This window comes from Leucoraja erinacea, chromosome 4 (genome assembly GCF_028641065.1).
Source record: "Leucoraja erinacea ecotype New England chromosome 4, Leri_hhj_1, whole genome shotgun sequence".
NCBI lineage: Eukaryota > Metazoa > Chordata > Chondrichthyes > Rajiformes > Rajidae > Leucoraja > Leucoraja erinaceus.
The window spans coordinates 98,014,654-98,026,817 of NC_073380.1; the positions used below are offsets into that span (position 1 = coordinate 98,014,654).

Consider the following 12,164-nt stretch of genomic DNA (forward strand, 5'->3'; position numbering starts at 1 on the left):
GCTCCGCTGGGCTCCATGTTCTAGGAGATCGTTATCGCCGCGCGGGTGAGGGCGCAGACAGCGCCAATAGAAGGCGGCCCGAGTGGCCATTATGGAGGCCGTCTGTGGAGACAGGCTGCCCGCAGCCTCGCTCGGACCCAGCGCCTGGTGGGGAGGTTGCTGCTCTACAACCTGGGTAGGTGCTGCCTCTATCCCCTCCCCATGGCTATTACATTATTTTCCGCAAACCTTTGAATATCTACAATAGGCTGTAGGTTGTCTGATGATGAGCGTGTCAAAATCCAAGATGAAAAGATACGTTTAACGTCAAGGAAACTATGGGAAATTAGGCTTCAACATGAAAAATGATTTGAGGTATTAAATCAATTATTGATTGGTTAAACATGCTCAAGGAACTAGAATGCGGCTTCTGCAGGTTTTTAATATTCTTGTGGAAACAATTATATTTAGAATGTTTGGAAGGAATTAGTTCTTCTCCAAGTAAATGGTGCCTAATGATTTAAAACATCTGCTAGTGTCCTTGCATTATACAAAATTCAGTTCTATAGTTATATAGAGTGTGATACTCTATCACACTCCATCGCAGTGAGGAGATGTTGGAGACTCACTGTGGTGGATGTTTATGTAAACTGTGTTAAGTGTGGGTCTTGGGTTTTCTTTGTAATGTAAAAAAAGTGTAGAAATGAAATTTCGTTCAAACCCAGGTTTGAATGACAATAAATAGCATTCCATTTCATTCCATGTTATGTCATAATTAAATTTATGTAGCACTTTCAGACACAATATAATATCATTTATATAGCAGTCAGTGAAATTCAAAGTATTTTATCTATAATGGAATTGAATCTTTGGGGTACATGTCTTTGATTTAGAAGGCTATGTTTTGTTATAATGAATTACGTGCCACAAATAATGTTCAGGAACACACAATACCAAAACCTGTCTGGATTCACACCTAAAATTTAATAGGCCGCTTCCCCAAAAGAAAATTAAAGTGGCTAAATTATCATGACAAAATATCAGGTTTCAGGTTAATTTGTTGTTTTCCAATTCACAAATTGCAAAATATATTACATTTAATCATAAAATGCATGGTCAGTTTTTTAAATCACCACTTCTGGGTTACTGGGCTGCTTCCTAATGATCATTGTAATGTGTGGCCTCAGATCTGGACTTCTTTCCAATTGAAAACATTTTCACAGGCAGAGGTACATTGTTTGGACATTTGGGGAATCATTCATCATCAACCTCTACTCAAAATCCAAGTGAATTTTCAAACTGACAATATTGCATAAAAGTAGCTCATATCTGGAAGAAACCTGGGTGACAGGTTCAAATCTACAGAAGCTGCTTAAAACTCTTCAAAAGTGGAACATTTAAACACTTATTTTTATGTCCATTAATTTGAATTGGGTCTCCAATAAAAGACAGTTTCCACAAAGTGAATTCCAAATGTTTTCTTAAACCTTGTGAAGGAACAATAGGTAACATTACAAACCTCCGACATACCTAGAAAGTCATTTGAAGAAAGCCTCTCAAAATCCCAGACCTGAAGTACAAGGATTGCAGGAAGTTTGCGTTCTGTCTTGTGCAAAGAGAAATTGGAATGCCTCTTGCTTGTAACCATCAGTTTCTCCGCAGGTAGGTAGTCAAAGGGAAAGATAAAACGCCAATTGAAATTTCCCTCCCCAGTCAATGAGTTGTAATGCACATCTGTTTCTTGCTTATCTTCTTCTTTTCCTTTCAGCCAACTGTGGATGAAAGTGAAAGTCTCATATATTTGGTACAGGTGACCTACTCACACTGAGAAAGTAAACAGGGCGTTTGCGCCTTGTCTCAAATCCAATACAATAAAATCCTGATTCCATTCTTTGACCGTTCAAAGATCCCATTTGTCTGGCGTCTGGCTTATCGGGTGAGGTTTACTACATTCTTCCACTCACAGGGGCCCCAGTGCCTGCACTCCCTTCCAGTCACCAGTCATCTTGAAACTTACCTTAAAATATTACTGCGATACATACTTTTAAAAAGTGAATTAGATTAGATTAGATTAGACTTTATTAAGTATCAAAGTAATGATAAAACATCGAACAGTCTGGAACTCCCCCTCCCATTCCCAATCCGACCTCTCTGTCCTGGGTCTCCTCCATTGCCAGAGTGAGCAACACCGGAAATTGGAGGAACAGCACCTCATATTCTGCCTGGGTTGCTTGCGTCCTGATGGCATGAATGTTGAATTCTCCCAGTTTTGCTAGCCCTTGCTGTATCCTCCCCTACCTTAACCCTCAAGCTGTCTCCTCCCATCCCCCCGCCCTTGGGCTCCTCCTCCTCCCTTTTTCCCTTCCTTCACCCCCCCCCCCCCCCCCCCCATCAGTCTGAAGAAGGGTTTCGGCCCGAAACGTTGCCTATTTCCTTCACTCCATAGATGCTGCTGCACCCGCTGAGTTTCTCCAGCATTTTTGTGTACCTTCGATCTTCCAGCATCTGCAGTTCCTTCTTGAACAGTCTGGAAAGTCTGCTGGTTTGACAGTGAATTTTGCAAGCATGAACCTATTCTAGTCCCTTTCCCCCCAAGAACACGTGCCAATAAACTCACTTGAACTTGAACTTGAACTTGATCTTCTATTGCAATAAGATAGCCTCTCATTCTTTGGAACCTCAATGAGTCTAGTCTCGACCTGTTTAACTTTTCCTAGTAGGACAATCCTTCCATACCTAGAATTATCTCTGAACTGTCTCCAATCACTCCTTAAATAGGAGGACCAAAATTATTCACTGTACTCTTGAATGTGTTCTGACAATGCTTTGCAGAATTGTGGTAAGTCTTCTTCACTTTACAGTTTAGCACTGGGTACTCTGTCATCCTGCAGGCACTGAAGGCACAGTAGGGTGTTTCTCTCATGGTGACAGGTCTCGGCTGAAAGGAACAATGAGATCTGAAGTGAAGTAACTCATGACCAAGGGAGTCCATGGCTCAGGAAGCTGGTTAAAGATGAGCAGGAAAAGAAAGAAACTCTCATGTGGATTTTCACTTGGAGTTTATAAATTTGGACACAGACCAATGCCTGGTGGAGTTAGCAATGCTGGAGGCTTGAAATTGAATGCCACTTACTGGGAACCTGAAACAAAAAAAACTGGAGGAAGTCAACATGTGTTGAGCGGAATGGATAGTTGTGTTTCAGGTCATGAGCCTTCACCTGGACTGAATGAAGCAACTTGAAGGTGGTTACATTCACAGCACGTTGCTTGCAGCAGGTCTGAAACTATAAATCGGTTCTGAGCTCAGCTTGTATGGTTCATGGGCAGGCTATGATTTGATTTTGTACCCAAGCAAATCACTGTTTTGACTTATTTGCTAATTTGCAAGAGAAATATGAAAAGATTTGTCAGAAACTCAGGAATATGGGTAAGAGGTGACCTGGGCAGAAATCATGGGATAGATTTTCACTTGGTCTGCATGCATGAATGGGATGCTGGTCCATCTAAACATGGTCCACTGATGCTCTCTGTGCCTCGTATCAGCTGGTGCCCCTTGTGAAAGAGTCCAGTACTAAGTGTCAGCTACTAAGTGTCTGCCAGCCTCTGGCAACAGAATTTATTGAAATCTGTGTGGGAGTCTTAAGACAAGGAAACACTAATGAACCCACTGGGAAAGCAACATGCCTTGGGCAGTTTCTTGCCTCCTGCTTATCGTTCATAAATCAGACCTAATATTAATACTTCTTTCATGTTAATGTATTCTTGACAACTGTACATATAACATTCAAATCATACGAGACATGTTAAAAAAAACATTGCTAAATTACAATCATTTAAAAAATTGTTTCATCACATATATATATACGCCTGCGCGCACACACACACACAAAATCTTTTAAGAATCTACCAAAGGTAGACACAAAATGCTGGATTAACAAATGCTGAGTTAGATAGAGCTCTAGGGGCTAGTGGAATCAAGGGATATGGGGAGAAGGCAGGCACGGGTTATTGATTTGGGACGATCAGCCATGATCACAATGAATGGCCGTGCTGGCTCGAAGGGCCGAATGGCCTCCTGCACCGATTTTCTATCTAACTCAATTGGGTCAAGCAGCATCTCTGGAAAACAGGACTGACCCTTCTTCAGACGTCTAACCCGAAATGTCACCCATTCCATCTCTCCAGAGATGCTGCCTGACCCGCTGAGTTACTCCAGCATTGTGTGTCTACCTTTGGTGTAAACCAGCATCTGCAGTTCCTTCCTACACATATCTCAAGAATAATTAGGTTTAAATTCGTGTTTATTATTGTCACGTATACCGAGTGTAAGGAAAGGCTTTGTTTTGCATGCTATCCAATCAGATCGAATAAATAGCTCTTCACCAAAACCTAAAATCTCAGTGTAATATCTCGCTGGATAATTTTTTCCCATTCATTTTAAGGAGTTCACAAGCACCCATCGGGAAAACTGTATGTTGTGGGCAGTTTTGTTTGCCAATACTGGATGAAGGCTCAGCGAGCAGGTATCGAACCTGAACTCTGGGATCTGTGCCCTGTTTACTGTGTCCCCTTGACTTCGCAGGCTATATACCTGTGCAGTACATGATAACCAGCAGCAGGGGAGTCAGAGTGGAAGATGCTGCACCTGGTTTAAACCCACTGCAGGGCTGGACATTGAAACCCCCACAGAGATGTGGGCATTGAGCTAAGTGGCAGCTCTCCCCCAAATATTCTTTAAAGCATAAAAGGACACAAAGTGCAGGAGTAACTCAGCAGGTCAGACGGCATCTCTGGAGTACATTAATAGGTGATGTTTCTGGTCAAGACACTTTCTGCAGGCATAGAGCATTTACAACTACATACATGAGAGAGAAGGTTGAAGAGATAAGTCCAAATCTAATTAATTCAGGCATAACCTCAGAAAAACAAGATGCAGTATTCAGGTACTGAGAGTATTCATATACTTGTGCAATGCTCAGATTCTCGTGTAATACTCTGGTACAGAAAGGTCCAATTCAATTAGTCATTGCTTAAAACTTTGAGATGGAACGTAGCGGCACCACGCTAAAATGACCTTAAACAAACTGTACACACTTCAGATATACACGCAAGAGCACACTTTGTTGAACACCCAACACCCAACTATTAATGTGCAAGATAAATGGTCTTTTACTAAAGCAGGACTATGTGATGGTGCAATAATTTACTAATGAGGTTTATTAATGTCGGCAGGTTTTATTATGAAAACAGAAAGTTAATAGAACTGTCAGCATTAACCTTTCATGTCGTAAAGAGCAAGCTCTAGATATGGTATGAAAACCAACTCAATAATTAGGTTTGTTCCATTTTACAGAGTCTTGATGAAATAATAAATATAGCTAAATCTCAGTTTTCATAAAGCCATTCTTCCATTGCAATAAATGAACGTCAATCACGTGAAATTCTTACCCTTTGATATAGATATCACTTGATTTTTGACCAGTAATAAAATTCTCATCTTCTAATACAACATCCTCAGTATTCCAAATAATGATTCTGAGTTCATACCTGTAATCACATGCAGCACCTTATCAGAGTCAACCTCAGCTTCATTCAAGATAAGACATTTTGTGTAGACACCAAATTGGAGACAATCTGATTTTTTTTTTCAGGCACTTTGTGGTAAACCAAACAAATTGCACAACAACTGAAAACAGGATCTCATTAGTGTAGATGACTAATGGACAGCATGGAGGAAGACAAATAAAAGACATATAAATAAGATCAATAAGCAGGCTAAGTCAATCGACAGAGGGATATTGGAAGTGAGGAGTGATAAGGGGCTATGTGTTCAGGGGGATTTTTTAGGATGTGGAGATAAGGTGGCTGAGGAACCACATTCAATGAAAAGTATACCATCGCTCATATCACTGAAAGCAGGTGAAGGGACAGATGGTTAGGCAAGTTCAAGTGAGTTTATTGTCATGTGTCCCTGATAGGACAATGAAATCCTTGCTTAGTTTCAGCACAATAGAACATAGTAGGCATTGACTACAAAAACAGATCAGTGTGTCCTTATACCATGATATAAAAATATACTCACATGAATAAATAAACTGATAAAGTAACAGATAATGGGCTATTAATGTACAGAGTTTTATCCGAGCCAAGTTTAATAGCCTGATGGCTGTGGGGAAGTAGCTATTCCTGAATCTGGTCGTTGCAGTCTTCAGGCTCCTGTACCTTCTACCTGAAGGTAGCAGGGAGATGAGTGTGTGGCCAGGATGGTGTGGGTCCTTGATGATACTGCCAGCCTTTTTGAGGCAGCGACTGCGATAGATCCCCTCGATGGAAGGGAGTTCAGAGCCGATGATGGACTGGGCAGTGTTATGGGGAGAACGCAGGAACGGGGTACTGATTGGGGATGATCAGCCATGATCACATTGAATGGCGGTGCTGGCTCGAAGGGCCTGATAGGCCTACTCCTTCACCTATTGTATATTGTCTATTTGTTAAAAACTAAACCATGGACAGAAAGGAAGTCAAGAATGAGTATCCCAATGACATTGTAAATGGGGCGTGATTAGACAATGATGTGGATTTTGGTCTCAAGTTGAACAGAAACAATGCACACACACACACACACAAAATCATTTAAAAGTCATTAGGTTTAGATTTATTATTGGATGTTAGTTTTAAGTTGAATTGAACAATGCAGAAGACGGGCAACTTTGCAAAAGCAAAAGGAGAAATCTTGGTAATGAGTTGGAGAAAAAGTGGGTTAGGCTAGAGAGAAAAAAAAAACAGAATTGCTCACAACCAGATTAGATAAAGCAGCAAAAGAACATGATGAAGTGGAGAACATGGGGATGTATGTGAGAATGGAGAGGCATTGATCACAGGTGACTGCTTGGCAGGCCTTTGGGGTCAATGCAGTGTTTCTTGCCTGATGTCCAGGATCTAATCCATAAGAGAACATTGCCACCGGATGTCAACAACACACATTAGGGAGGGAATTATATTAAGGATTCGATCGTAGCAGAAATTATATTCAATTTTTTAAAAGAATAAATGACACCACACCAGCTGCGCTGTGTACTTCTAGAATGATATAGTTCTCCTGGAAAACCTGTGAGAAATATTCTCTTACCCTTTGGGCTTGCGAGGGGAGATGTCAACAGGTGGCCCAGGAGGAGGTATATCCAGTGGGAACATGTCCACCCACATCTGAACACGGCCCTGGATGGATATTAAGAGCAGAAATATATTGACATTGAAGTAGTCACGTACATACAAGAGCCAATTTACAGCTACCAATGAACCTACCAGCCCATCTCTGGGGTGTGGGAGGGAACGCAATCACGTACAAGGTGTAAAATCCATGCAGACAGCACCCTACAACGGCTGTACTGGCTACACCACTGTGCCATCAAAGCCCTGGATCTTCCTGCTAGATGCAGGAAGATTGTTCCCGATGTTGGGGAAGTCCAGAACAAGGGGTCACAGTTTAAGGATAAAGGGGAAATCTTTTAGGACCGAGATGAGAAAAACATTTTTCACACAGAGAATGGTGAACCTCTGGAATTCTCTGTCACAGAAGGTAGTTGAGGCCAGTTCATTGGCTATATTTAAGAGGGAGTTAGATGTGGCCCTTGTGGCTAAAGGGATCAGGGGGTATGGAGAGAAACATAGAAACATAGAAACATAGAAATTAGGTGCAGGAGTAGGCCATTCGGCCCTTCGAGCCTGCACCGCCATTCAATATGATCATGGCTGATCATCCAACTCAGTATCCCGTCCCTGCCTTCTCTCCATACCCCCTGATCTCTTTAGCCACAAGGGCCACATTTAACTCCCTCTTAAATATAGCCAATGAACTGGCCTCAACTACCCTCTGTGGCAGAGAGTTCCAGAGATTCACCACTCTCTGTGCATTCTCATCTCGGTTTTAAAGGATTTCCCCCTTATCCTTAAGAAGGCAGGTACGGGATACTGAGTTGGATGATCAGCCATGATCATATTGAATGGCGGTGCAGGCTCGAAGGGCCGAATGGCCTACTCCTGCACCTATTTTCTATGTTTCTATGATTGCCATATTCTTGGATACCTACATTTCCATTCAATCTGTGTAAATCTTTCAGAGAAAGGGGGAGTGGCATCAATGTGGTTTGAAACATCTGCCCTCAACCTCATGCCTCAGGTTGACTCATTAGTAGAACTAAATTAGAGGGTTCCAGCTCTAGCAGCAAATTATACATAATCCAAGCTTGTGTTCCAGTATTGTACATTGGCGATTGGTGGAATCGGTTGGGATTGATTAGAATGTAGAGGAAATAAAAATGGGATTGATATAGGGTTAGCATGGATTCAGTGGGCCATAGGGCCCATTTCAGTGTTGTGTGACTTTGACGCTAGGCACTGCAAAGCTATCTACTGGTAGGCGGCGCGACTCTCGTCAGCAGCGGCCTCTGCAGCCCGTCTGCGTTTTTTATTATTTTTTGTCTATGTTTTTATTGTAGTTTTTTTTTGTTGGGGTGTGTGTGTGTGGGGGGGGGGGGCGTGGGGTGGGAGGGAGGGGGTAACTTTCAATCTCTCCCTGCACGGGAGACCCAACCTTTTCTTTGTCGGGTCTCCGTTGTCGTTGGTGCTGCAACGAGGAGCGGCCTCCAACAGGAGAAGACCGAGGGCTCTGGTGCCGACGACTCACCTCACCGTCGCGAAGCTGGCCGAGTCCGGAGCGGGCGGAGCGGTGGTGGAGCGCTGCTGCTGCTGCGGCCCGACCTCCGGAGATTCGGAGGCTGCAACTGCGGGTCTGGCGGACGACGGCACCGGGAGCCCGCGGGTCACTGGAGGAAGACCGCTTTTCAGGGCTCCCGCAACGCGACTTCTCCCGCCCGAGTTGCGGGGTTGAAGAGCTCCTGGAGCGGGGCCTAACAGCACCGCCCCCCGCGGCTTGGAATGGCTGCGGGACTCTGCGAGCGCACGCCGGGGGCTCCAACGTCAAAACCCGGTGTGCGACCTTGCACCACCCGGCGTGGCTTTAATGGCCGCGGGACAATCGCCATCGCCAGCCGGGGGCTTTGACTTTGACTCTGACATCGGGGGGGGGGAGAGTGCAGTAGAGAGATACGTTTTTTTGGCCTTCCATCACAGCGATGTGATGGATGTTTATGTAAATTACGTTGTGTCTTGGGTCTATTTGTTTGTAATGTATGGCTGCAGAAACATCATTTCGTTTGGACCTCAAGGGGTCCAAATGACAAATAAATTGAATCTTGAATCTTGAATCTTACTGCATTTCATCAAAATACCTAGAGCCACTTCTATTTTTGGTCTATTTCAGTCCTATAAAATACTTAGAGCCACTTCTATTTGTGTTCTAGTCAGATAGGTCACAACCATGATTGAACGTATCATGATATTACCTGATGGAGTTACACGGAAAGGTTATAAAATACGAAATGGTTGAAATGCAGCCAAGTATTAGCGACCAAGGACACTGCACATGTTTACGTCACCTGTTCAATGCCTGGCCTGTCTTTGTGGTAGAGGGGCCTTGACTCAATGTGTTCAGGAACCAGTCTATATCCAGTCCCAGGGATCGTTGACCACTGATTTAACACCTTTAGAGCTAGGTGTTCATGGGACACCACCAGTTCTTCTAAAATAGAAATGCAATTGAAATATGTTGAATAGGCAGAAATATTTGTTACAGCTCAGCTGTGGATGACTCACACACATTCTAACAAAATATAGACGATGAAAAACTTCTGCACTGCAAAAGTGACAAGAAACATGTTAATTGTACTCATGTTTATTATAATTCTCTGTGTAGCATTGGGAATAGTTCCAAGTAATTTAGCAAGACATGATGCCTGAGTGTGTCTTACCCATTGTTAATTTCACCTTCGGCTTCACATACTTTCAGGCACAGGGTTGCTCGCAGTCACTCCCTTACACATAACTTTGTTACTTATAATAATATAACAACTTTATTTGTATAGCACTTTTCATACAATTGGATGCAACCCAGTACTTTCCACAAAGAACACAGGTCTAAACAAAAATACAATTTAAAACAGTAAGGACCTAGACAGTAATGCCCCTGTCCCACTTAGGAAACCTGAATGGAAACCTCTGGAGACTTTGCGCCCCACCCAAGGTTTTGGTGCGGTTCCTGGAGGTTTTTGTCAGTCTCTCTACCTGCTTCCACTACCTGCAACCTCCGGCAACCACCTGCAACCTCCAGGAACCGCACGGAAACCTTAGGTGGGGCACAAAGTCTCCAGAAGTTTCCGTTCAGGGTTCCTACGTGGGACATGGGTATAACAGGCTGGCATTAGAAGACCTGAGCGCTCCAGTAGGAGCATAGGGAAGGAGCTAAGCCATTTAGGGCTTTATAGACCACTTTATAGTCTATCCTGGATCTCACAGGGAGCCAATGAAGGGAGAATAATACTGGGGTGATATGTTCCCTTTTCTTGGTGTTTACTACAAGCCAGGCTACTGCATTTTGAATGAGCTGTATCTTGTAAGTGGATTTTGAAGGTAAATAAGGCATTACAGTAATCAAGTCTGCTTGATATGAAAGCATGTATGAGTTTTTTACAGTCTTATTGAGTTAAGAAAGGCCGTAGTTTAGCAATATTTCTGAGTGATAGAAAGCACACTTTGTTACCTTATTTATATGAGATTTAAAATTAAGATCATTGTCGATTTTTACCCCCAGGCTTGTGACTTCTTGTTTGACTTAGGCAGTCAAATTTCCCAGTTTACCGAGTAACATCTCTCTCTTGGATTTTGATCCAAGTAATAACAATTTCTGTCTTGTCATCGTTGAGTTTAAGAAAGTTAGCATTCATCATTTTTTAAAATGGAAAATAGGCAGGAGGTCAAAGAACTTAAGGCGTTTACATCAGTGGGTTCAACAGAGAGGTATAACTGTGCCATCAGCATCATTTACATGATGCTGTCTGATAACTCCTCCTAGCGGCAGCATATACAAGGAAAAGAGTAACGGACCAAGGCTACACCAAAGGGTATATCATGCAGCTTAGACACATGGCCCCCAAGGCTATCAAAGCACTTCCTTCCACTTATATATAATTGGAACAAACTTAGTACCTGATCTGACAGGCCGACCCAGTTTCATAGGCGATCTATAAGAATACTGTGATCTATGGTATCAAAAGCCGCTGTGAGGTCTAAGAGGATCAGCGCTGAGACTTTGTCTTTGTCAGTACTAACTCGAAGGTCACTGACTATTATTATCAGGGCAGTCTCAGTGCTGTAATTTGCTCTGAAACCAGATGGAAATTTCTCTAAAATGTCATTTTGATTCAGAAAGTGTTGTATTTGGTTGAATGACATTTACAATAACATTCCAGTACCTTGCGGATAAAGGGCAGTTTTGATCTACCCTAATCTGAGGAAAGACATTCTTGCCATAGAGGGAGTACAGAGAAGGTTCACCAGACTGATTCCTGGGATGTCAGGACTTTCATATGAAGAAAGACTGGATAGACTCGGCTTGTACTCGCTAGAATGTAGAAGATTGAGGGGGGATCTTATAGAAACTTACAAAATTCTTAAGGGGTTGGACAGGCTAGATGCAGGAAGATTGTTCCCGATGTTGGGGAAGTCCAGAACAAGGGGTCACAGTTTAAGGATAAAGGGGAAATCTTTTAGGACTGAGATGAGAAAAACATTTTTCACACAGAGAGTGGTGAATCTCTGGAATTCTCTGTCACAGAATGTAGTTGAGGCCAGTTCATTGGCTATATTTAAGAGGGTTAGATGTGGCCCTTGTGGCTAAAGGGATCAGGGGGTATGGAGAGAAGGCAGGTACAGGATACTGAGTTGGACAATCAGCCATGATCATATTGAATGGCTGTGCAAGCTCGAAGGGCCGAATGGCATACTCCTGCACCTAATTTCTATGTTTCTAAAAACTTTGCAGGAACCACGTCAAAAATGACATGTAATGGATTTGCTCTCATCCACAATTTTACAAAGTTCTGAGGTAGAAATACTTATAAAACTGCTTATTTTTGCCTGCGCCTTACTAGGTCAGCAGCAGAGGACAGTAGCAGCAATTGGATCTAAAGGGATACCAGCTCTGATAGTCTGAACCTTATCTTTAAAATAATCGGCAAACAGCTCACATTTTTCAGCAGAAGCTTGGCTTAAAAAATCAGGGGTTGAAG

General features: G+C 42.8%; 1 protein-coding gene across 1 annotated transcript in view; it reads right to left on the bottom strand.

Moving 5' to 3' along the window:
* The window catches only part of fer1l6 (fer-1 like family member 6), a 132,140-nt gene that overhangs the window by 9,038 nt on the left and 110,938 nt on the right, over positions 1 to 12,164 (bottom strand). Inside the window, 4 exon segments of the mRNA XM_055633476.1 lie at positions 1,510 to 1,751; positions 5,428 to 5,526; positions 7,109 to 7,197; positions 9,477 to 9,619. Coding sequence (XP_055489451.1) covers positions 1,510 to 1,751; positions 5,428 to 5,526; positions 7,109 to 7,197; positions 9,477 to 9,619 — 573 coding nt within the window.